At 39.0% G+C, this 23,068-nt stretch overlaps 1 protein-coding gene across 24 annotated transcripts in view; it reads left to right on the top strand.

The window, feature by feature from the left end:
* The window catches only part of DLGAP1 (DLG associated protein 1), an 860,924-nt gene that overhangs the window by 704,267 nt on the left and 133,589 nt on the right, over positions 1–23,068 (top strand). For all 24 annotated transcript variants that reach the window (XM_019755703.2, XM_074340269.1, XM_019755707.2 and 21 more), the window contains one exon: positions 4,228–4,468. In XM_019755703.2, coding sequence (XP_019611262.1) covers positions 4,228–4,468 — 241 coding nt within the window. The remainder of the gene's footprint in view (positions 1–4,227; positions 4,469–23,068) is intronic.

Raw genomic sequence — 23,068 nt, 5'->3', positions numbered from 1 at the left:
CCTGTGCCAACTGCTTTATATTTTTAAGATATTAGTCCTTACAAATACTCTGTAAGATATGTAAGTAACCAGATATTAAATGAGAAATTGTGGTCATGAGGTTGTCAACAAGATCCTGAAGTGAAGAAGAAAAAGATATTAAGAACCCAGATTCTAAAGAGAGAGTTTCTAGGCATGGGGTCTAGGGATATGCATTTTAACAAATATTCCAAGTGATTCTAATAAAGTAGTATTTGAGTTTAACTTTGGAAAATGCTAGCCTAAGCATATACAAGGACTAGTGGATGCTATAGTTGGGTTGGCACTTAGAATGCTTATAGCGGCAGCAATGGTAAATCTATTTTGAATTTTGTTCTAGGGACATTTTTATACAAATGGTCTTACATACCAGGCCCAGTGGACTGGACTTTATTCATTAGGAATGGGATTGATTAAAGATTAATTAAAACTTCAGCTTTTAAGCAGGCAAGAGATATGATCAGAACTTTGATATAAACTAATTAATCTGGCAGAAAAATGAGGAAAGATTGGAGATGATGAGAGGCTAGAGGCACAGAAGCTAGTTTGGAAGACACTATGATCATCAAGGTGAGTTAATGCTACTGGTGGGGCTGTAGCTGATGGTGGTGATGGTGGTGGTGGTGGTGGTGGTAGTGGTGGTGGTGGCGATGGTGGTATAATGTGGTGATAGTATAATGTGGTGGTATTATAGATGAGACAAATAATGCATTTCAGGAAAAAATGATGAAATTATAGGCTAAGCACTGCAACATCTCTAATTTGTGAGAGTGAAACCCTAAAATAGGACCGTTGCTCTCATTTTTTCCCTAACTTCAAAATAGAGCACCCTGCTCTACATGGATTCTTGAAGAGCAAAGTCAGGGACCACAGTGAGATTCCAGGAACAGGGCAGGGTGGGAGTCAGGCAAATGGAATTTCAACAATTTTGCTCACTGTACACTTCCTTACTTTAAAGATATTTTCAGAAGCATGCATACCTCTTTGTGCTAGCTAATGCTGTCAAGTGATACTCACAAACCAACTCTTAGGGAAATAGTTGGTGCCTCATTTGGTGAAATTTGGACTTGTTTTATCCCTACTTTTTTCACAATAAACAACATAATATTTAAAACTTTTTTTTAAGCTTACCTTTATTTTGGACAACCTCATGGTCACATATCTTCTGGAATTGTAAAATCATCTCTAAGTCCCACTGTCAAACAAGCAGAATACATCGGGGGGGGTTAAAAATTTTTGTTGGAAAAATATTTACATGCATTCATTGCTTTTATAACTTTACATGTTTAAAACAAGAGAACATGTCACTTCCCCCACCAACACATTGTGCCCATGCAGCTGCCTGCTTTTAGTCCTTGTGTCACAGATATGACCTTTGTTGAAACAAGATATATCACTTCCTAATAATATCACTTCCTAGTGACAGCTTACGAAGATATCAACAAATCATTGAAGAAGCACATGTGGGCCTTGATACTATGGTGGATCAAGCTCTGCAATTCAATGGCGTAATTATTTTGCCTTAAGTAAAATATAGGAAGAATAGCCATCCTAAATAGATTCCTGATAATACAGCATTTTTCTTCTTCCATATTCAGTTTTCAGGTAACTCAGTATCTTTAAGGATAATTTCAAACTTTCAGTAGCAGACCCAACATTGTCATTATTTGAAGGAGAATAGCTTCTTCTTCAAAGCAATACTACTATATACCCAAAACTTTTCAAAAACTGGTTGGTCTTTACGATGTTGGTAATATTCTCTTATAGATATTAGTAGCAGCTTTAATAGTAGAGAATTTAAGTGCATTATATCTTACTCCCTTTTAAACCTGACATGTATATTATTTATCAAAGTCTCGTAGAAAGATCAAAGTAAAATATTGTAAGCTAAGAAATTGGTCTGGAATAACTAAATTGTTTGTTTGTTTCCGCCATTCATACCTCACAGAAATAAAATATCCCTAAAAACAGATTGTGCTTTGATGATAAAGAAAAATTGAACATCTTTCTTTATGGCTATTCCTTTTCTGTTTTTACTACATATATATCTAATAAAAATGGGGGCTATTTAAACTAAGGCTTGAGAAGAAAAAAGTTTTAGAAAGTCACATATTTTTCACATATCATTTCCAAATTATCTTATTTATGTCTTAATTTATTTTCAGTTCAAATCTTAAATATCTTCATCTGGAATGATAAACTAGAAGCCCACAGACATAGTTTGCCTGATAACATGTTGAATGTTGACATTATTTTAAAATTAAATGTATTTAGACAGTTATTGTGCTTAGTAATAATACCTCAGTTTAGCTGTGCCTTTTGACCTAGAGCATTCCTTCATTTTATGATTCAAACTTACAAAAGAGTTGCATGTAAAATACAAAGAACTCCTGTACATCTTTCACCCAGACTCATATTCATTGATTATTAAGACTTTGGTTCATTTGCTCCCTCCCACCCCAACAATTAGTTGCAAATATTGTGTCCCTTTACCTCTAAAAACATCTCCAAGTAATGTCTGAAAAACAAGGATATAGATAATATATGTAATTTTTGATATGGATATATGTAATTATTAGCCTTGAAAATATTCAGGGATTATATCAGAGTAGATTAAAGTATGTGAAAATTCTATTTTAAACTACAAAGAATGACTATTGAGAAATCCATGTCTCTTTTCCACTTGATATGCCTTAAGGAAATTAGTCACTTTTATCTGAAGTTTAAAGAGCTGAGCCATTATCAGAGTGCATCTTCAGATAACACAAAATGAGGAGACAGTCAAAAATTGTAACAGTTTTCAGTATGTGGTCTGAGCTTAATGGTAATTTGATCTGTTAAATTCTCAATTTTTTTTTAGAACAGTTTCTTTTCTTTTCTTTTTTTTCCCCTGCCTCCCCACCCCTGCCCCCCACTCCAGTTTAAGCCGTTGTTTTTCAGTCTAGTTATGTAGGACACAGCTCTGTGGCCCATGCTGGTATTAGTAGGTCTCCAGTCGCCGTTGGCCACTCACCGCAGCTCTCACAGGCTGCCGGCTGCTCACGCTGGCCACCAGCCGCTCCTGGCAGCACACAGTAGCCCATAGCAGCACACAGCAGCCCACAGTAGCTCAACACCAAGCTCCGTCTGCTCAGGGCAGCTGAGCTCCAGGGAGAGCGCTTGTTCACAATCTTAGCTGTAGAGGGCACAGCTCACTGGCCCATGTGGGAATCGAACCTGAGTCCTTGGCGTTAGGAGCATGGCGCTCCAACCACCTGCGCCACCCTGCTGGCCCCTGTTAAATTCTCAATTACTCATGAATTTAATATTAGGGAAATTAAACATATGAAGTTCTGAAAGGTAACAAAACAATGAAGAATGTTCTCATATCTCTAGAAGTGAGAAATTGGAGCACCTGGTCTAGCTTGCTTGTCTATCTATCTATCTATCTATCTATCTATCTATCTATCTATTTATGTGGTGTTCAAACCCAATGTAAGTTCCATAGAGAGATATATAAATAAATAATAACTTGTTCCTCAAAAAAGAGAAGTCCTCATTTGGAAGATTTTTTTAAATGCATTTATTAACAATTTGTGGGCCATGCCAGCTTTTTTAAAAGAAGAGTGAAATCTTTAGATAGTCTGTAGATAGTTTGAAAATCTTGATAGGGCTTTTCAGGATTTTGAGATATCCAGGTTTGGTCTACTTTTGTGTAAAAAATTAGTATCTTCCCAGAAAATATAGGGCCTGTTTTTACACTCTGCACTAAATAAAACTTCAGTCGACACTGAAATTATTTGACAAACTAGTCCCTTCCAAAGGCACAATAAAAATACTAGCTTCTAAAATGTTTGTGCTAAAAACGGTTCCATTGAAATACACGAACTCTGACCATGGTCCTATAAAATTGTTCCCTAGGTTTGTGTTTATAAATAAGAATTAGCACCTGGGCATGCACTGAAGTAAGACTTCCCAGCCCCACACTTCTTGCGTACTAAAAACAAAGCTCTTTTTCTTTAGAATTCAATCGACTGTTTGGGAACTATAAACTAGACGTCATTCAATTACAGTCTGTAATGTAGAGGAAAGAAAATGCATTGGAGTTTAATGTCATCTAATGTTGCTTCCTTCTGGGGGACTGAGGTTTGGAGATGCTTGAAAGGAGAGGTTGCTTCTCCACCAGGCGGAGGAGCGCGCGGTGTGACGGCGTCCTGCCTCTGTCCGCAGGTGAGCGAGATGGAAGTGAACGGGCAATTCGAGTCTGTGTGCGAATCGGTGTTCAGCGAGCTGGAGTCGCAGGCGGTGGAAGCCCTGGACTTGCCCATGCCCGGCTGCTTCCGCATGCGGAGCCACAGCTACGTGCGGGCCATAGAGAAGGGCTGCTCCCAGGACGACGAGTGCGTGTCGCTGAGGTCCTCCTCCCCGCCGCGCACCACCACCACCGTGAGGACCATTCAGAGCAGCACGGGTGAGTAGAGCGGCTGTCCCCCAGGGTCCCAGGTGATGCCGTGCCACCAGAAGCCTGGCCCCTTCACGCGGGATACAGCACGACTGTCCTGTAAGACTGCCCATTGTACGCTTGCTATAATCACACATAGGCACCAGTAACAAAATAGCACCCACGCCCTACAAAGCAATGGCTTTGCTTCCCTGCCTGCCTCTTTCCCCAGCTTCTGGCCACATTGATGCGCTCCCTTTTCTCTCCATTACCATCTCTGGTTTCAACAGAGGAAATTACAACTACAGGACCAAGAGGGACAGCACAGGAGACAGGTCTTCCCCAGATCCCCACACAGCATCCTAGGAGCCAGCAAAGCCATGCCAACCAACTCCTACTCTCCATAATCAGGCTCTGACCTTTAGGGATGTGAACCGCTAGATGAATCACACACTGATTGCTGGGCATCACACAGGTGGAATGCTTTTGTAATTCCAACATATCCACAAAGTGACTATCCCAAAAGACCTGAAATATCACTGTGAGAAAATAAGAAGGAAGAAATGGATGATCCAGTAAATTGAACATTTTATGAGTTTTCTTTCACTATAAAAGAAAGCATATTTACTTATTTTATAAGCCTTCTGTCATATGTACGGAGCACCTCCTTTTCCCTCTAAACTGAATTTAGGTTTATGGCATTAAACTGTATTTTCATCAGTAGATTTTAGGCAGAAAAGCATAGAAGAGCTTAACTGGTCTCCGTGGCACTGGAACCGGCATATAGTAATGTAACCATGAGTTATGTACAACAGTGTGTGTGTGTGTGTGTGTATATATATATATATATATATATATATATATATATATATATATAACATTTGGGTCCAAGAAGAAAATCGCCTCCATCTTAACAAGGCTTAACTTTATGATTGAATTTCACCCAACTCCAATACAGAGGAGTTCTACAGGATCATCAAATCTGGAATCAAGATAAATAATGATGAATAAATTAGAAGGAAAATCCTGTGCCAGAATATTGTTTTATTCGATTTTTGTTCTAGGTGCATCAAATGTCAGTAATTATTCAGCCTAGAACTTTTGCAGGCTTGAGAATTAATAGGTCTTCAAACCTGAGTTAAAATCCCACTAACTAGAGATACGGGGTTGAAGTAGTAACTTGTGAAAAAACATTAGAAATTAAACATCAGAATTCATTCTTGACCAATGCAAATGGAGATGTCAGGCTTAGGGAAAGAGATGCTTGTAGATATTACACCATCTCTGCAGGGAGCTCAGCAACTTTGCCCTGGCTGGCTATCTCAAAGCACAGATAATGAATGTGCATTCTTGCTCACTAGGAAATTCTATAAAGCCACAAATGGGATTAATAAATTAAATAAGTCTGATATAAGAAATGAAAAAAATATTTTTAAAAAACATCATTCATGGGCATATTTATGTGTGTGTTTACATTCGTGCAGTAAGTGTAGTTTGAAGGTCTGCCCTGTGCCTATAGCATATCACTGTGTCTTTAGGTCTTTTCCCATTTTCATCACTCCACCCCACACACAACCCTTTCCCAGTGTCCATTCCTCACTGTAACAATCTCATCGCCTGCCAGCTGCTCTTTGGTACTGAAGCCACCCCTTAACTACAAAATGCAGATCCTTGCCCAGAAGTCCCAAGGGAAAGAAAAGGCACTGCCTTACTCCTTCTGTCTCAGGGAACAGTGTTATGGATAAAGTGGCAAGAGACTCCAGAATGGCTTTTTTTTTCCCCTCATCTCTCAGAGGATTTTGTGCTTTTGTTATTTGAGAGACAATTTACTTCTGCTTCCTGTAACAATTCTTGTCCTCTGGTCATCACCCCAAACATCTGCATGTCTGACCTACCTAAGACCCTTCCAGATACTCTGGAGGTTCCCGAGTTCAAATGACACTGTTGCCAGATAAAATCCAGGTTGCCACTTAAATTTGAATTTCTGATCAGTAGTTAATAATATTGTAGTGTAAATATATTCCAAATATTGCATGGGACATACTTATACTACAAAATAATTTGTAGTGTTTTTAGTATTTGCTAAACCTGACAAGCCTGTCCGAGTTGATGAGGGGCCTGGGAGGGTGAACTGTGTTCTTCCTTTAGAATCTAAATTAAATCAAAGCTCCTTTAGCTGGAGGCCCTCTGTAGGCCAATACTCAAAAACAGGGACAAGTAAATGAAAACACCATGGAAGTGATTGTATCTGCTCTTCTTAGGCTCTGTGTGTCTCATCCTAAGTATTGGTCCACGTCCACCTGCTGCTTTCTGAGGGGGAAGGTGGAGGCTTGGCTGCAGCTGCAGGGGCGTGAGGGGCAGGAAGATGTGACTTGCTCTGGGAGTGGTGAAGCCAAAAATATCAGATTTATGCAGAGTTCTTACCTTTATATCAAACTAAACATTAAGATATGTCATCTTTACATTCATGGAAAAATAAACAATTTAAGGAGCTATAAACCATTATAATAGATTCTAAATAAGCCCATCAGATATTTAGAAGTACAACCATAAGAATTCTAACATCACCTTTCACAGCGTTTCTATGCCATAGATTTGTTCTTTTTCAAAAAGCCATTATTTTATGATATATATAAGGACTGTGTTCTTCATTCTACCCTCCCATTACTCCTGCCCTTCTCTCTCTCTCTCTCTCTCTCTCTGTCTCTCTCTCTCTCTCTCTCTCTCTCACACACACACACACACACACACACTCTCACATTTTCATTTTTTCTCACATGATCTCAGTACTATTATATTAATTTTCTTCTACTACTCATTTCCTTCTTACATTGAATCAAATACAAGTTCCTGTAGAAAACACAGAAAATCTACTTTCTTACAGGACCTACTAATTTTTGAAATAACACTCATCTGTGGAAATCAGGAAATTATTTTGCTGTAATTTTAACTATTTCCCCCATGAACGCAGGTCAAATTCACATCAGCATTTGTACGACATGACATAGATTTTTACATTTGCTTCTCTTCCTTTACTCATTATTCTTGGATACTCACAACACAATCCATTTTCCTAAACTTCCCTTTGCCTGAAAAAAATTCTTCATTTTTTCCAATGCAATTATTAGCTCTTCCCCACCCCCCAAACAATCCACATTCTGAATCTTTGCTTTTTGTGTCAGCTTATTTTATTTGTTCAAATTTTCCACAGAATATATACTATTAAGCTTTTCTCTTCCAGCCTTGTCCATTCTTCATATTAGCAAAGTGAAATCACAGACAAAAGTCCTCAAAAAGTATCTGATGCCATGGGGAGAGACACAAAGTTCTAAATGGCCCTAAGGATCCCCTACCGAGCGACAGGAGTGAGGATTAACAGAGGCTTGTCCCAACAAATCAGGGCAAATTGGAAATTGAGTTAGAGAGTGACTTATAGTTATGCTTCCTTTGATTTATTAACTTTTGGTTTATGTAACTATGATAAGAGCTGATATTCTCTCAGCCTATAATCTGCTTCAAGCACCCAGATATCTCTCCATCTAATAGACTGAACAATGTTTATACAAACCACTGCACTTGCAACTACTAGGTTAGGAGTAGAGCTACTGTAGGGAAGTAAAATGCAAAAGTGGGCAATTATCCTCATGACTGTGGGACAGCAGGCATCTTTACTCAGCGGTCTGAATATTTTAGGTAAAAGTAGAACTTGGTGCCAGAAATATACACAAAACTTCACTTCAGAGTATTGGATTAAACCTGCCTCATATGGGATATACAAATGCATGTGTATGTGATTAAGGATGAGTTTTCCTTTTACTTCCCATTTTGAGCATTTTCTAGGATCTATCAAAAGCATTACCACATTGTAGCTGGACAGACTTGTATCTGCTCATGAGAGTAGCCTGAATAAATAAAAACATTGTATAATAATCATCCGTGGATACACTCATACAGATACACAGGTGGTGAGAAAGAACACAGAGTAAACTTTTACGGTGGCTACCCAGGAAGTAATAGGTGGGAGGGTCAGGTGGTATGGAGAGAGAGAGATTTTTCAAATAAACGTTTACCAGTTTTGTGACTTTAAAAGTCAATATATTAATAATATTTGAATAAAAATAATACTCTGATAGATATAGACAAAGTATCATGATATATGATTCTCTGGTTGTTGTTTTTTAAGTTTTCACTTTGAAATTACATGCTTTTCAAAGAAACTTTGTGTAGCAATATCATTTTTATAAAGACTCAGTAGATTTACTCACCACACTATTGCTCTTGAAGTTTGTGCTATGTTATTTTCTTTCTAGAGGAAGCTCTGAAATGTTGACCAGGTTGAACTGGTCTCCTGTCCTTTACGGAGCCCCCAGCAAGAGCAGTGAGGGCTCAAGATAGGTATCCCTCTGGGCAAGCAGCCAGTGTCCTCCAGCCAAGGAGCCAACATAGTTTGCCCTCTTGGGCTTGACTCGGGGCCAATGTGACAGCAGTATTTACAGTTTGTTTTTCCTAAGAGGAGAGATCGTATATTTCCCTACATTAAGACATATTTCTTCCATGATTCTACTTCATACATCCTCCCACTGCTGTCAGCTCTGTACAGCAAAAGTGGTTGCCCTGTGGCTCATCTGAAGCCGGGACTAACATTCCAGTTCTCCCACATGTTTGGGTCTTCGCCCCCAGTCAGTCATCCCACCCAGGAGATCACATCAAACCCACCTTCTTGTACCCTACACTCCAATCCCGTATACCTGGCTCCCCATCCCACCACCAAAAAACGAACAAAAGGGCCGCCCCGGTGGCCCAGGTGGTTAGAGCTCCATGCTCCTACCTCCGAAGGCTGCCGGTTCGATTCCTACATGGGCCAGTCGGCTCTCAACCACAAGGCTGCCAGTTCAATTCCTCAAGTCCCGCAAGGGATGGTGGGCTCTGCCTCCTGCAACTGAGATTGAACCCGGCAGCTTGAGCTGAGCTGCCTCCTGGATGGCTCAGTTGGTTGGAGGGTGGGCTCTCAACCACAAGGTTGCCAGTTCGATTCCTCGAGTCCCGCAAGTGATGGTAGGCTGCGCCCCCTACAACTAGCAATGGCAACTGGACCTGGAGCTGAGCTGCGCCCTCCACAACTAAAACTGAAAGGACAACAACTTGACTTGGAAAAAAGTCCTAGAAATACACACTGTTCTCCAATAAAGTCCTGTTCCCCTTCCCCAATGAAAAAGAAAGGAAAAAAACCCTAAAAATGTAAGATCTTGAGTAGAATAAACATTAAGGTAATTTATATTTGCAATACACATAGTAGGAATTCAATAATGAAGGAAGAAAAGAGAGAGTAAAAGCTGAAAAACACTTTTTTTATTGTGATATAATTGACATATAACCTTGTGTAAGTTTAAGGTATACACTGTGTTTATTTGATATATTTATATACTGTAATATAACTACCACTATAGTGTTAGCTAACAGGCCCGTCACATCACGTAATTATCACTTCTCTTTTGTGGTAACAACATTTAAGATCCAGTCTTTTAGCACCTTTGAAGTATATGATACAGTATTATTGACTATAATCACTATGCTGTACATTAGAACTCCAGAGTTTATATGTCTTCTAACTGCAGGTTTGTACCCTTTGACCAGCACCTTCCCAGTTCGCACACCCCTCAGCCCTCAGTAAGCACCATTCTATTCTGTTTCTACAAGTTTGGCTTTTTTAGATTCCACATATAAGTATTTCTCTTTCTTTATCTGACTTATCTCACTTAGCACAATGCCCTCAAGATCCATCCTTGCTGTGGAAACTAGCAGGATTTCCTTCTTTATCTGGCTAAATAGTATTTCATTGTATATATGTATATACCACCTCTTGTTTATCCATTCATCCACTGATGGACACTTGTTTCCATATCTTGGCTATTATGAAAAATGCTGCAATAAACAATAGAAAAATACTTAAGTACTTCACAAACTACATAAGTGACAGATGATTGAAAAATCAAGTGACTTTCCCAGGGAAATGGCATTGCTATTAAAACCAGTTAAATTGTAAAATATTACCAGTAGAAGAAACTTCTATATCATCTACAATAGGGGTTTGCAAACTACTGCCTCTGGGCCAAATCCAACCTGATTCCTATTTTTTTAAACAAAGTTTCATTAGTACAAAGTCACACCCATTTGTTTACAAATGGTCTGTGGCTGCTTTCATTCTTTAACAGCAAACCTGAGTAGTTGCTGCAGAGACCATATGGCCTGGAAAGCCCAAAACGTTTACTCTCTGGCCCTTTACTGAAAAAGGTTGCCACCTGTGATCTAAGCCACTAAAATCATTTTAGGGTAAGCAAACTAAAGCCAAAGTGGTGGGCCTCTAGCTGGAGACAAAGTCAGAATGAAACCTCAGGCCTCCCAGGCACAGCCCTTGGCTTGTCTGAGCCCCAGCTCCACAAATGATGTTCTGCGTGATGATGACGTTAATCTGAACTTCATTTTCTTCATGTGTCAAATAAAATCATAATGCGCTTCTCTTATCAGCATTAATGACCATTTTTGGAGAATCCCTAGAGTTCAGAGAAAGCTCACTTTTTTCTGCCATGCACTAAGTTAATTAATAACTTGTTTTTATAAAGCAATGAGGGAAAGGTTCAGAAGTCCAAGGGACAGACATCTGTCAGAAGTTTTTGAACAAAGAGCCTTTCTTTTCTACTCAAGATAAGATCAAGTAGTAAGTAGATGAACATTCCGTGCTCAAAACATCATTCTGGAATCAGAGGGAGCAAGAAAAAAGAGGAAAAGGATTCTGTAGCATTCCCAGCCAGGCGTCTGATCAACTGGTGGGAAGACACATAAAAGGGTCCTTGCACAGCCTGAGGGCATTCATTCCTGGATCCTCAGTACCTTAACATAAGTGCCAGTCACATAGCAGTTGCACAATAATTTTTTTTTCTAATAAAAATAAATTTTAAAAGATAAGATCCATTAATAAATATTCAGATATTGCCTGAACTGGTTCCTTGTCCCTCTGCTAATGAGGTTCCCTTCCCTGAATTTCTCCAAACATCAAAAAGAACTGGAGGCACCCACTTACTTCCAGCTAAGGAAGCTCTCAGTCCAAAAAAAAAAAAAAAAAAAAAAAAAAAATCAAGATTTGTGGCACAGCCTATGCCTCTTGTGAAGTAATTTGGTTTTTATATCTAAGAAAACAGATAGTGATAACTTGTGGAAGAATTTTGATTATAACTTTACTTTTTTTATTTGGGGCATTCGAAGTGACATTCCTCTGTACTCTAATAGAAATAGTATAAAGTCATTAAATGCAAAAGTCCTAGCACACATAGAAGCAAATATAAAGGCTGAAGGACAGCTTAGGCTTTCACTTCCTCCAGTTGTTTTGCCGTATATAAATCAGCTCTTGGGAATGGAGCCAAGCCTCAACATGCTGTGCTCTGTAGACAGCCTACAAGTCCACCTTTGTCCATCTCAGGGGTTGCCACATGGCCAAAGTGAAGAGTCCCAAGACTCTTCTAGCCTGTAGGGTTGTCGTCACACTCAAATGGGATCCTTAATAAAGAAGCACTATGTAAATTAACAAATTAGAATGCCTCTACCCTGGCTTTGATTTTAAATCTCTCAGTCTAGCTTAGTTTATTGATAATGATAATGGCTAACCCTTGGGCATTTACTATTTGACAAGCATTTTGAACCAGCTGTATAGATTATATCATGTAACCCTAATAGTCTATAATTTGGCCTATGTAGTTCCTGACTAGGAATGATGTACAAGGGGAGGAAATTAAGGCTTAAAGAGTTGATATAGGGGCGGCCGGATGGCTCAGTTGGTTAGAGCGTGAGCTCTCAACAACAACATTGCCGGTTCAATTCCCGCATGGGATGGTGGGCTGTGCCCCCTGCAACTAAAGACTAAAAACAGCAACTGGACTTAGAGATGAGCTGTGCCCTCCATAACTAGACTGAAGGACAATGATTTGGAGTTGATAGGCCCTGGAGAAATACATTGTTCCCCAATACTCCCCAATAAAAATTTGTAAAAGAAAAAGAGTTGATACAACTTGACCGAGGTACTACAGCTAGTAAGTGACAGAGCAGGCTCTTAAATTCTCTTTACCCATCAATAAATACTTAGTGAAGTATGATATACCCTGAAATAATTTAATCTGAATCTGCCTACTAAATGAGAAGCCTAGGAGCTCTTTTCTTTCATTCCTTCTTCCCACAAATGTTCATTTAGCTCCTGCCATGTTTGAAACCTGTGTTTTCCATAAAAATTTCTGAAAATCCCTTTTTTAAAAAGAAACTGTTTTGTTCACATATTATTGACATGGCTTTTCATGTTGGTTTGTCTAACTGTGAAATATCTGTTTAAAGTGAAATTAAAGAGGTGAAAAAATAGAGAGAAAAAACTTATAGAATGAAAATACTCTTTAGGTTTAAAGTTTCATATTACACTTTGTGATTTTGACATCATAACAGATTTAAAAGATCAAATGTCTAATCCCTTGATCTAATTATAATGTTATTAGACAGCACTGAATGGAAAAATGAATGTTTACCAACTCGTATATAAACTAAGCAGGTGGTAAATTCTGTTTTGTGGCTGATAAAATGGTCAGAGGTCTCTGCCTTGGATTAAGTAAGAAAATACTAAAATCATTTAATCCTGATCCGACTGGTCTCTTGATTAAGTTGTAAAGCAAAGGTGTGAGGATTCATAGCCCAGTTATAAAGTCAATCAGAAAACACAAATTATGAAATCAGACTCATTTAATATGAATATTTATTATATGGAAATTTTCTCAAAAAAATTAGTGACATGGCAACATAGAACTTAAAAATTCACTTTTTTATCTTTATGATACCTCCAATGAGCACTGTTTTATCTTAAAGAAACTGCCACTTTTAGAAGCTTTCATAGTCCAGATATGTTGGATCCAATTCATGTTGAACTTTAATAAATATAGCAAAGTAATAGTAATTGAAAATCATAGATGGAATTAATGCTGGCAGTTGGACAACCCTACTAAACACTTGGAAGCAGCGCTATGTAGCTCCAGCTGATCAACCCAAGACCCAAGTCTTTGTATTTCTCCCTATACTTTTGCCATTGACTTTCTGTCAAGCGTTCAGGACAACCCTTTACTGCGCCAAGTGTCCTCATTTAAAAACAGAGAAGACCAAAATGAATAGTACCATGATTTTACTATACTGTCAAATAAGAAACAGTCTTCTATGTAAGTGATGAATCAATGATCATATAACTATTAACACTCTGAAAGTTTTCTTTGCCATCTGCTCGTGTCCTACTGACAAGCATATTCCAACATACAAGATAATTAGTAGGAAAGGGTAAGAAAGAGAAAGAAAAATTATCAGTCTAAATTATCTCTAAAAATATGACAAACTGTCAAAATTTAATTAGTTTTTAATCCCTAAAATATTTTATGGTTTTGTGGTTCCGAAGGGATACATATTATTAACTTTGCTTAGCCAATTTCATACTTTAAAGGTATCCCCGATGAAGGATCTGATCAAGACAGAACTCGTCCTGAATTTCTAAGTAGGATTACCATCCTATCTCTCTTAAAGCCCAACCTTGAATTTCTTTTCCATCTGATAGTCTTATTCCATCACATATTTTACCCCACAATTAAGTTTTTAAACTTAAGAAAATCATTGAGTCCATATCATCCACTGCTTTTCTTCTGAAAAACTTTTCTCTCTTCCAAAATGTTGCTTACGGCCAGAGAATCATAATGAGACATTGTTTGCTGTTATCATTTTCAAGGAATTTCTCTTCATCATCTTTTATTTTAACTTTTCCTTTAGAAATAATTGTGGATTTACTGGCAGTTATGAAAATAGTACAAAGAAGTCTCTTGTACTTTCTCACCCAGTTTCCCTCAATGTTTACATGTTGGATAACCTTAATACAATATCAAAACCGGGAAACTGACGTTGGTATAATGTGTATGAATAGTTCACATTTTATCACCTGTGTAAATTTCTGCAACCACCACTACAATCAAGATGCAGAACTATTCCATCACCACAAAGATCTACTGTTGCACACAATTTACCAGTTTGAATGAAGTATGAAAACCTCACCTCCCTTCAATTCCATTTGCCCTCTCCTATTTATAATATAATTATCTTAAATATTTGCTCCACATTCATTGAGGTAGATAGCATACATGTTATACTTTTTGCTTCAAATGTCAAACTTAATTTGGAAACTTTCAGAGGAGAAAGAATGTCTATTGTATTTACCCATGTTTTTCCCCAAATTTTGGTCATTTTCACACATTATCTCTATGACTGCATTTTCATCCCACTCTTTTTCTCCTATCCTCTGGGACTCCAGTGACACAACAGCCACAACTCCTTCAATGGAGGGTTTGAGCAGAGTGATTTTCTTAGAAGAGGATATGGGTGGGCAGGCACTGTTTCATCTCTATCGTATGACATCTTCTGCCTGTTAAACACAAAAATAATTCTTGCCACACTTAGAGATTCCCACCTAACACTATCCAACTTTCACAAATGGGAAACCACCAAAGTTACATTTAGCGACAGCATCCTATGTACAATACCTTTCATCACTATCAGAGTCCATTATCTTCCTTCCCAATCCTGTCCAAGTATTATTTCTCACCATTCTGCAATCTATGGGATAAATTATATACTCTTTAAAAATATCCAAGTGCTCAAAATAAAAACTCAACAATCTTGACTTAGAAAAAGGTGAAGATGAAGAATTCTCAAGGACAGCAGTATCTATTGTCCTTCAAATAATCTAGGATGAATTTAGTGACATACTTGTATCAAGTCACAGTGGAACTTTAATAGAACACAACTTGTCTTTAAAACAACAATACTAAGACCAGACGTTCTCTGTTTATATAGCTTATGGAATTGCCTTGTGTTTGTTAAATTCAGATGGCAGCTACATCAATATCTTGTCTAGTTTATTGACAGCACATTTACCATATCCCATTAAATAAAAAGATTGATGTAAATCCAGGTAAAACTGACACAAATTACAGCAACTTTCTTTTCATTTAAAAATTAGTTACCTGAAACATGCATAGCTGTCTATCAGAAAAAGAGAGTAAAAGAAACCCATACTCCAAAGCCCTTAACACTTTGTAAATTGCTTAAATCAAAATAACGTGGTCTATAGTAGTCTTGAAGTCTCTACCACTCTTATATAAGGTCTCTGTTAGTACCTTGAGATCCAAACAATGTGGTGTTTAAATACCACTCAACTTACAGCTTTGTGGTGATTCAGCAATTACCTTTGAAATGCAAACCTACAGTTCTCCAGCGTAAGATTTGCCCCATGAATATTTATTGACAGTTGATTGGTAGGTGAAAATGTAGGATTTCCTTAGGAAATTTTCTGCTTCAGTGAATACTGAAAGTTTCTAGAATGACTCCAATATCTACACAGAAGCTGAAAGTACTTCACTTTTTTCTCATGCACTTGAAAATAAACCACTTTATTTTAGAGAGAGTGGGATGGTTGCATGTCTCCCCCACACCATCTTGAAGACCAAAGTTTCAATAATTTCTTATTTGGGGAAAGTACTTCTAGAAAGAGTGATAATAAGAATCAAGGAGACTAGCAAATGTTAACTTCTGCAAATAAATGCTTCCGTTTTATTCTCAGGCTGTTAATTCCACTTTATGTTCTTTCTGCTCACTTCTCCTAGCCAAAGCCCCATGGAGGTTACATCCCTACCTTTTCTCCCTCTTATCTGTAAATGCGAAAGTTGTACTAATAGTACCCTCAGTCCTGACTTAGTCTCAGATCTGTTTTACCTGTGAATCTCTGAATAAGAAGACTTCATGGCTGATCACATCTCTGGAATAAATACTAAAATATGAGAAAAACCTATAAAGAATTCGTATCGACATATATCCTTTCTGTTTTAGTCCAACTTTCTCTTGAAATGCATCATACTCTTCATCCCTAGAAGTATTTGAGTGCTGTAAAGGGCCAGAAAAAAACACTGATAAACTCTAAAGCTGCTGGGAACACAGGGGCTCTTTCCTATTTTGTATCTTCATTAAAAACAAAACAAAACAAAAAAACAGCAAAACTCCCACTCCTTGCACTCATCCAAGCCATAAGATACAAACCAAGCCATGTGTTAAAATCTCTAATAACTTTTTTTTTTTTTTTAAGATTTTATTGGGGAAGGAGAACAGGACTTTACTGGGGAACAGTGTGTATTTCCAGGATTCTCTTCCAAGTCAAGTTGTTGTCCTTTCAATCTTAGTTGTGGAGGGCGCCATTCAGCTTCAAGTTGTTGTCCTTTCAGTCTTAGTTGTGGAGGGTGCAGCTCAGCTCCAGGTCCAGTTGCTGTTGCTAGTTGCAGGGGGCACAGCCCACCATCCCTTGCGGGAGTCGAACCAGCAACCTTGTGGTTGAGAGGATGCGCACCAACCAACTGAGCCATCCGGGAGCTCAGCTGCTGCTCAGTTCAAGGTGCTGTGTTCAATCTTAGCTGCAGGGGGTGGAGCCCACCATCCTTTGCGGGACTCAAGGAGTTGAACCGGCAACCGTGTGGTTGAGAGCCCACTGGCTCATGTGGGAATAGAACCGGCCGCCTTCGGAGTTAGGAGCACGGAGCTCCAACCGCCTGAGTCACCAGGCCGGCCCCCTCTAATAACTTTTAAATGTTCATTATTTTTACCTTTATGTCCCTTCTGTGAATCTGTTCTCCAGAAATAATCTAAAGCAAAGAAAAATGTATAGACAAAGATATTCACCACAGCATTATTTACCATGGCGAAAGATTTGAAAAATCTTTGTTGGTGGTGAATATTTGTAAAGGAAAGTTTAGGTAAATTATGAAACACCCACTTCAATGGGCTATTAAACCAACTCTCTCTTTGTTTAGAAAGAGTTTATAATAATATAGAGGAAAAAGAGCTTCTGGTATTATATCAAACTAGAAATCTACAGTACATTGAAGCACTATCCAAAATTGTGTGTTTCTGTATGAGTGTGTATGTACACATACTCATACACACCCAGTTCAGAATTGTGTCAAGAAATTATGCTCAGAAAAATAAAATTGGGAAGGAATGCACTAGAACATATTAAAGAATGGTATTTTTAGTATTGGAACCAAAGATAATTTCGGGTTTTTTTATACTGATTTTTCCAATTTTCTGTAGTAGGTATGTTTGACTTTCATAATTTAAAAAAACTATTTTTCAAAAAGAAATAGCAAGCATTTCATGGCTAGGGTCCTATTTGGAAGCAATAATATATCTCATATCAGCATATCCTTCAAGTTTCACCTTTTTTCTTTTAGAGTTTTTTAAATTTTATTTATTTATTTATTTATTTATTTATTTATTTATTTATTTATTAAATGAACTCTCCTGGGCTCAATGGTTAGCCTGGATAATGGAAAATGGTTTCTAGAAAGATGCTTCTTTGTGATTGTTATTTATCTAAGTATATATCTCCTTCTAGGAAGGAATTCTTAAAAACTAAAATAAAAAGGGTTTAAAGGATCTTTTCCTTTGTGTTCCCTGACTCTCATGGTGGTAGCAGGTGAGGTTTTTGTAGATTTTGCTGTGTGTGTGTTGTTTTGTGGGGGTTTTTTTCCCTTCAGATATCAGCGGCAGTTAATTTGCAAACGACAGTTGCAGGTGGTTTTCGAGGAGAAGGGAGTTCAGGACAAAGGAATAAAGCCATGTAAAACCAGCTTACAGTATCTTTAGAAACATAAATCCATGCTTTTGTACTTCTTACTCCAACAAAGCTCAACTCTCAGAGGCACGCTTTCAGCTTTTACCAGCCAGAAAAGCTCTGCAAGCAATTACGGTAAAAGGTTTCTGCCACAGCCACAAGCTAATATAATAGTGTAAGCCACTTGTGTTTTTAGAAAGGCAAGAACTCTTTAAAAAGTAGAAGAAGTGAAATGCTGAATGGAATTGTGGCGAGTTATGGAAAATATTCATCATCGTTATTCATTAAGAAACAAATTGATGTTGACAAATTTACACTAAAAAAATGTTGGGAACTCTTGCTTCATGAGAAATATCAAAGCAAAAAAACAGAGTGGTTTTTCAGATACCTGTGAACCTTGGCGCAGCACTCAGCCAGCCCTGGTAGAAATGGATGTTGCTGGGTTAATTGGGGACATTCTTTGCAACATCTGTCTTTTCCTTTCTCAAACCTCTTCTCTGGTTTTCTCTTTCAAACCCTGCTTCCGCTTTTTCTTATTCTTTTCCTGAGAGAACTCAGAGGTCCTTGGTGTTTCTCACCAATTACAACAGCTCTAGGGGAAACTTGAAGAAAGGTGAAAATGGCCATGCTAACCCATGATCTTTTATCACATATGTCCCTCTGAATCTCTCCGTTTGAGGGAACATGCCATAAATGAGACCCTAGAAACAAGCGGTTGAGTTCCCATCACTCACAGGGTCCCACTGAACTCGACAAAACTACCATAGGCTGGTGTACCCCAACCGGTATCCTTTAGGACACATTACTTCGGAAGCATTGTGAAACCTTCATCTAAGGACTGTAAGGGAAAGTACGCCTGCTGTGTTGTCTGCTGAATTTTAAAAGCCATACATATCAGTTCATACTTTTAAACCTGTTAGTAGATCTATGGCATTCAAGCTGAATGTGGGTAACAGGAGGAACCAGAAGATGATTAGCAAACCAAAGCTTATTTCCTGCCTTGTACTCTAGGGGTTTGTCATTAACCTTCATGAAAAGAGCTTTCATTCAGAGCCTTCTTTCTGGGGTTTATCTCCATCCCCTCATTCACAACCTTTGGCTCTGTTGGAAAACATTTGACAGTTTGAACCTGTATGTAGTTTGTAACGATTCTTTCTAAATATAACTCTCCTTGATTTCAATTGCATAATGGGGAAACCCTAAACCGTCTTAGAAAATCATGTACGGTTTTGTTTTGCTTCCAAAGAAAGACTTAATAGGATTATATTACTAAACAGGACACCCACACTTCTCTCCTCCCCTCAAACTGGTTCTGAATAAAAATGATGTGCTTTTTCTTTATAAAGGGGATTGAGGAACTTGTGGTCCTCAAATAAATGGCTTTCTTAGTTAAGGAGCTATTTCTGATATTAACACCACACCTCCAGAAGCATTTGGACATTTCAGAATAGGGCAGAATGTTGGTAGTGTCCCCACTTGCTTGCCTATGTTTTCCTGTATAACTCAAAATCAGCCTCAAACCCTTCTATTTTCGGATTTCCCGTATGTTAGCTCTCTCTTCTTCCACATACGCTGAAGAAGAGGCACCAGCAAATAGCTGAAGCATTAATGAATAGGCTTATTGATCAATGCTGGTTCCTGGGAACTTCCTCTGAATGTGCTCTGAGCAAACGTGGGTGCTCGGCACATCGATGTCACTGTGCACACCTACTGCACATTGGCAGCACTCCAGGCCTTCCTGTTGCTCTGTTTCACAAGCAGTGTGTTTCTATATTACACACATGTCACACTGCATATCAGAGGAAGGGCCACCACATAATTATGACATACTAAAGGTTATGATCAAGTGGAAGACTTAAGGCAAAATCTGAATTGGGGGAACAGAAATATAAGCAAAAGCATAATTCACCAATTTTTTGCTTGCTTCTTCCTCCACAGAGCATGTTTCTATCCCATCCCATATGACTTAATTTTATCCCAAAAGACAAGTTGCTCATACTCATACTTTTAACTACTAAAAAGCTACTGGAAAATTTACTCATCTCTTTGTGATTAAAGCCTTCCCAGCTTGACAAATCTTTCCAATTACTGCGTAAACCTTGACTATCTAAGTTATGTGTCCACATGCTTCCAACTGCGTCTATCTTGGATTTACCCCATCCTCATCCTTATCATTCTTTGCTCCTAATCTTTTCACTTGCCTGGTTAATATCAGCTTGTGTAGGTTTGGAGACGTATTAAATGTTCTGGAAAAGGTGAGCAGGAGTTCAATCAAAGGTGAGTGGGAGTTGCAGATGTGCAAAGTCTAGCTCACCTGATAAATCTGTGAATGGTGAGAGAGAAACAGGAAGAGGAGGAATTGATAGAATTACCTTGATTCAAAATTAACCCTGATTGTAGTTGGTAGTGGTTCAGGTTCTGCCTTGTGTATATAGAGCTCCCAATAGCCAGTGTCTGATTGGGCATGAAGGCACTGTTTTATGAGGATTAATTGAAGATAATAACAGCTGTAAGCATCAATAATGAATCTTTTGCAAATATTCCCTATATCCTCCCCCTACCCTTCGCTCTATCTACCCTTCCCCCATCCATCTGAGCACATCTAAAGGACAATCCTGTAAATAAAAGAGTATCTATAAACTATTCTGTGATCTTGTAAGTTTGGCTTTCCAACTGGTGAATTGATTAAAAGATAACTGGTCCAGTTTAGACAGAACTGCTTCTGTCTTTGGTATGACTGCTTAAACTTATACCGTGTTTCCCCAAAAATAAGACCTACCAAGAAAATAAGCCCTAGCATGATTTTTCAGGATGACATCCCCTGAACATAAGCCCTAATGCATCTTTTGGAGCAAAAATTAATATAAGACCCTGGTCTTATTTTCAGGGAAACACAGTGTCATGTGGGAGACCCTGCTTGCTGCACCATTTGTCGTGAGAGGCGGCCTGCGGGGTCTCTGCTCCCGCTCCCCACATAAGAACGCAGGATATGGCTAGGCCAAAAAGGAACACCCATGGAGCCATAGGTAGGGGAGTCATACCACGGTAGTCTCACTGGAGGCACTATAGTCTCACTGGAGGCTGGATCCACACGACCTGCAACCTGCCATCCGCTTTGCTGCCTGCCAACCAACCGACCAACCAACCAACGAAGCCGCAGCAGTTATATCAGTGGCTAATTGGCTAACTGATTACAGCTGATGGCCAACCAGCCACAGCTGACAGCCATCTACTACCCGAGGCAGCACCTTTCCACGTGAGGCCAAGAGCCTGGAAACTGTTCTCTGGGACTCTGTCCCCACACACGGTAGTTCTATAAGCTGCAAAAAGTGGTAACATAAGCATTTTACTAAAACTTGTTATCACCTTCTTTGCCTTCCCATTTTCTCTGCTGGAGACCCCTAAAATTCAAGTTGCGGTAGGCAAAGGAATAATTATAGGGCCAGTTCTCTGACTTGACAAGCCTTTGCTTGTCAATAATTAGCTCCTCATCCACCTGCCATTGGACACTCCACTTTAGTTTCCTTTAACGGGCCTGCTCAAAATCAGAGCCTATTAGTTACTTGGAGAAAATAACACCTCTGGCAGTTATCAGCTCTTAATAACTGAGATTAAATAAGGTGGTCCAACATTTGTCTAACAAGAGCCCCATGGAAGTGAACAGACACAAATGAGAAGCGTGAGCCCCAGGTAGGACTTCCCAATGGGGAACCCTGGATAGCCAGCAGACCGAGGGCCTTTTCCATGTGAAACAGAGACCCAAGAAAGGGGAGCTGCCAAGCGCAAGCCCCACACTTAACAGTGCCCATGCCCCCAAGGTCCAGCCTGCTTGCTGCCCCAGAGACAACCACTCTGAGCCTTGCTACAGTTCACGCTCTCACCCACCAGTCCTAGAACAGTCAAGAGATGAAGGTAGGGGTGCATTTCTCAAGAGGGGCTGAGAGGGCAATAAGTGTGGTGAGATTCCCCATTTAGGAAATGTCCATTTTGAGTTACAACCTCAACTTTTAGGGCAGAGAAGAATGAAAACCAAAACTTCCAACTATTAACCCATCATCTTTTTTTTCCCCTGGACCCAGTGTGAACTCATCAAAAAGGCTTCTAACCAGGACCCAACCATAGTGTCTTAGAATCCGTGCAGTAGAGTAGTACCCCCTCAGCCATGGGGATACATTCCAAGACCCCCAGTGGATGCCTGAAACCACAGATAGTACCAAACCCTATAAGTACTGTGTTTTTTCCTATATATACACATATTTTTCCATGTAAAGGAAGCATTTATGGCTTCTCTTTGGCATATGCAAATTGCCAGCATTACTACTCTTGAATTTTGGAGCCATTATTAGATTAAAAAAAGGGTTACTTGACCACAAACACTGTGATACTGGGACAGTCACCTGATAACTCCAAAGTGACTAATGGGCAGGGAGCATACACTGTGGATACGCTGGACAAAGGGAGGATTCACCTCCCAGGTTGGAGGGAGCAGGATGGTGTGAGATTCCATCACGATCCTCAGAGTGGTACACAATTTAAAACTTATGAGTTGTTTATTTCAGGAATTTTCTATTTAATGTTTTTGGGCCATGGTTGACTGTGGGTAACTGAAAGTGTAGAAAGCGAAACCACGGATAAGAGGAGAGTACTGTACATATTACTATATGCCTCCCTTCTCCACAGCCCATCCTCACTGCGTATGAACAAACCAGATAATCACAGTCTGATGTACTCAGGTCTTATTCCTAACTACAGTCAACACAGCTGATTACACAGGGATACTTAAACCACTTTTCAGGTGGTTGGTCTATAACGTCTCACCTGTGTAGCTATTTGTATTCTTTTGTTTTATATTTCATTTTTGTTCCGACAAACCAATTAGGCATAAACATTTTATAAACAGGCCAATTCACCTG

Source organism: Rhinolophus sinicus, linkage group LG09, assembly GCF_036562045.2.
Source record: "Rhinolophus sinicus isolate RSC01 linkage group LG09, ASM3656204v1, whole genome shotgun sequence".
Lineage (NCBI taxonomy): Eukaryota > Metazoa > Chordata > Mammalia > Chiroptera > Rhinolophidae > Rhinolophus > Rhinolophus sinicus.
Note: the sequence above shows the minus strand (reverse complement) of the source record. Positions and strands in the feature narration are given on the sequence as shown.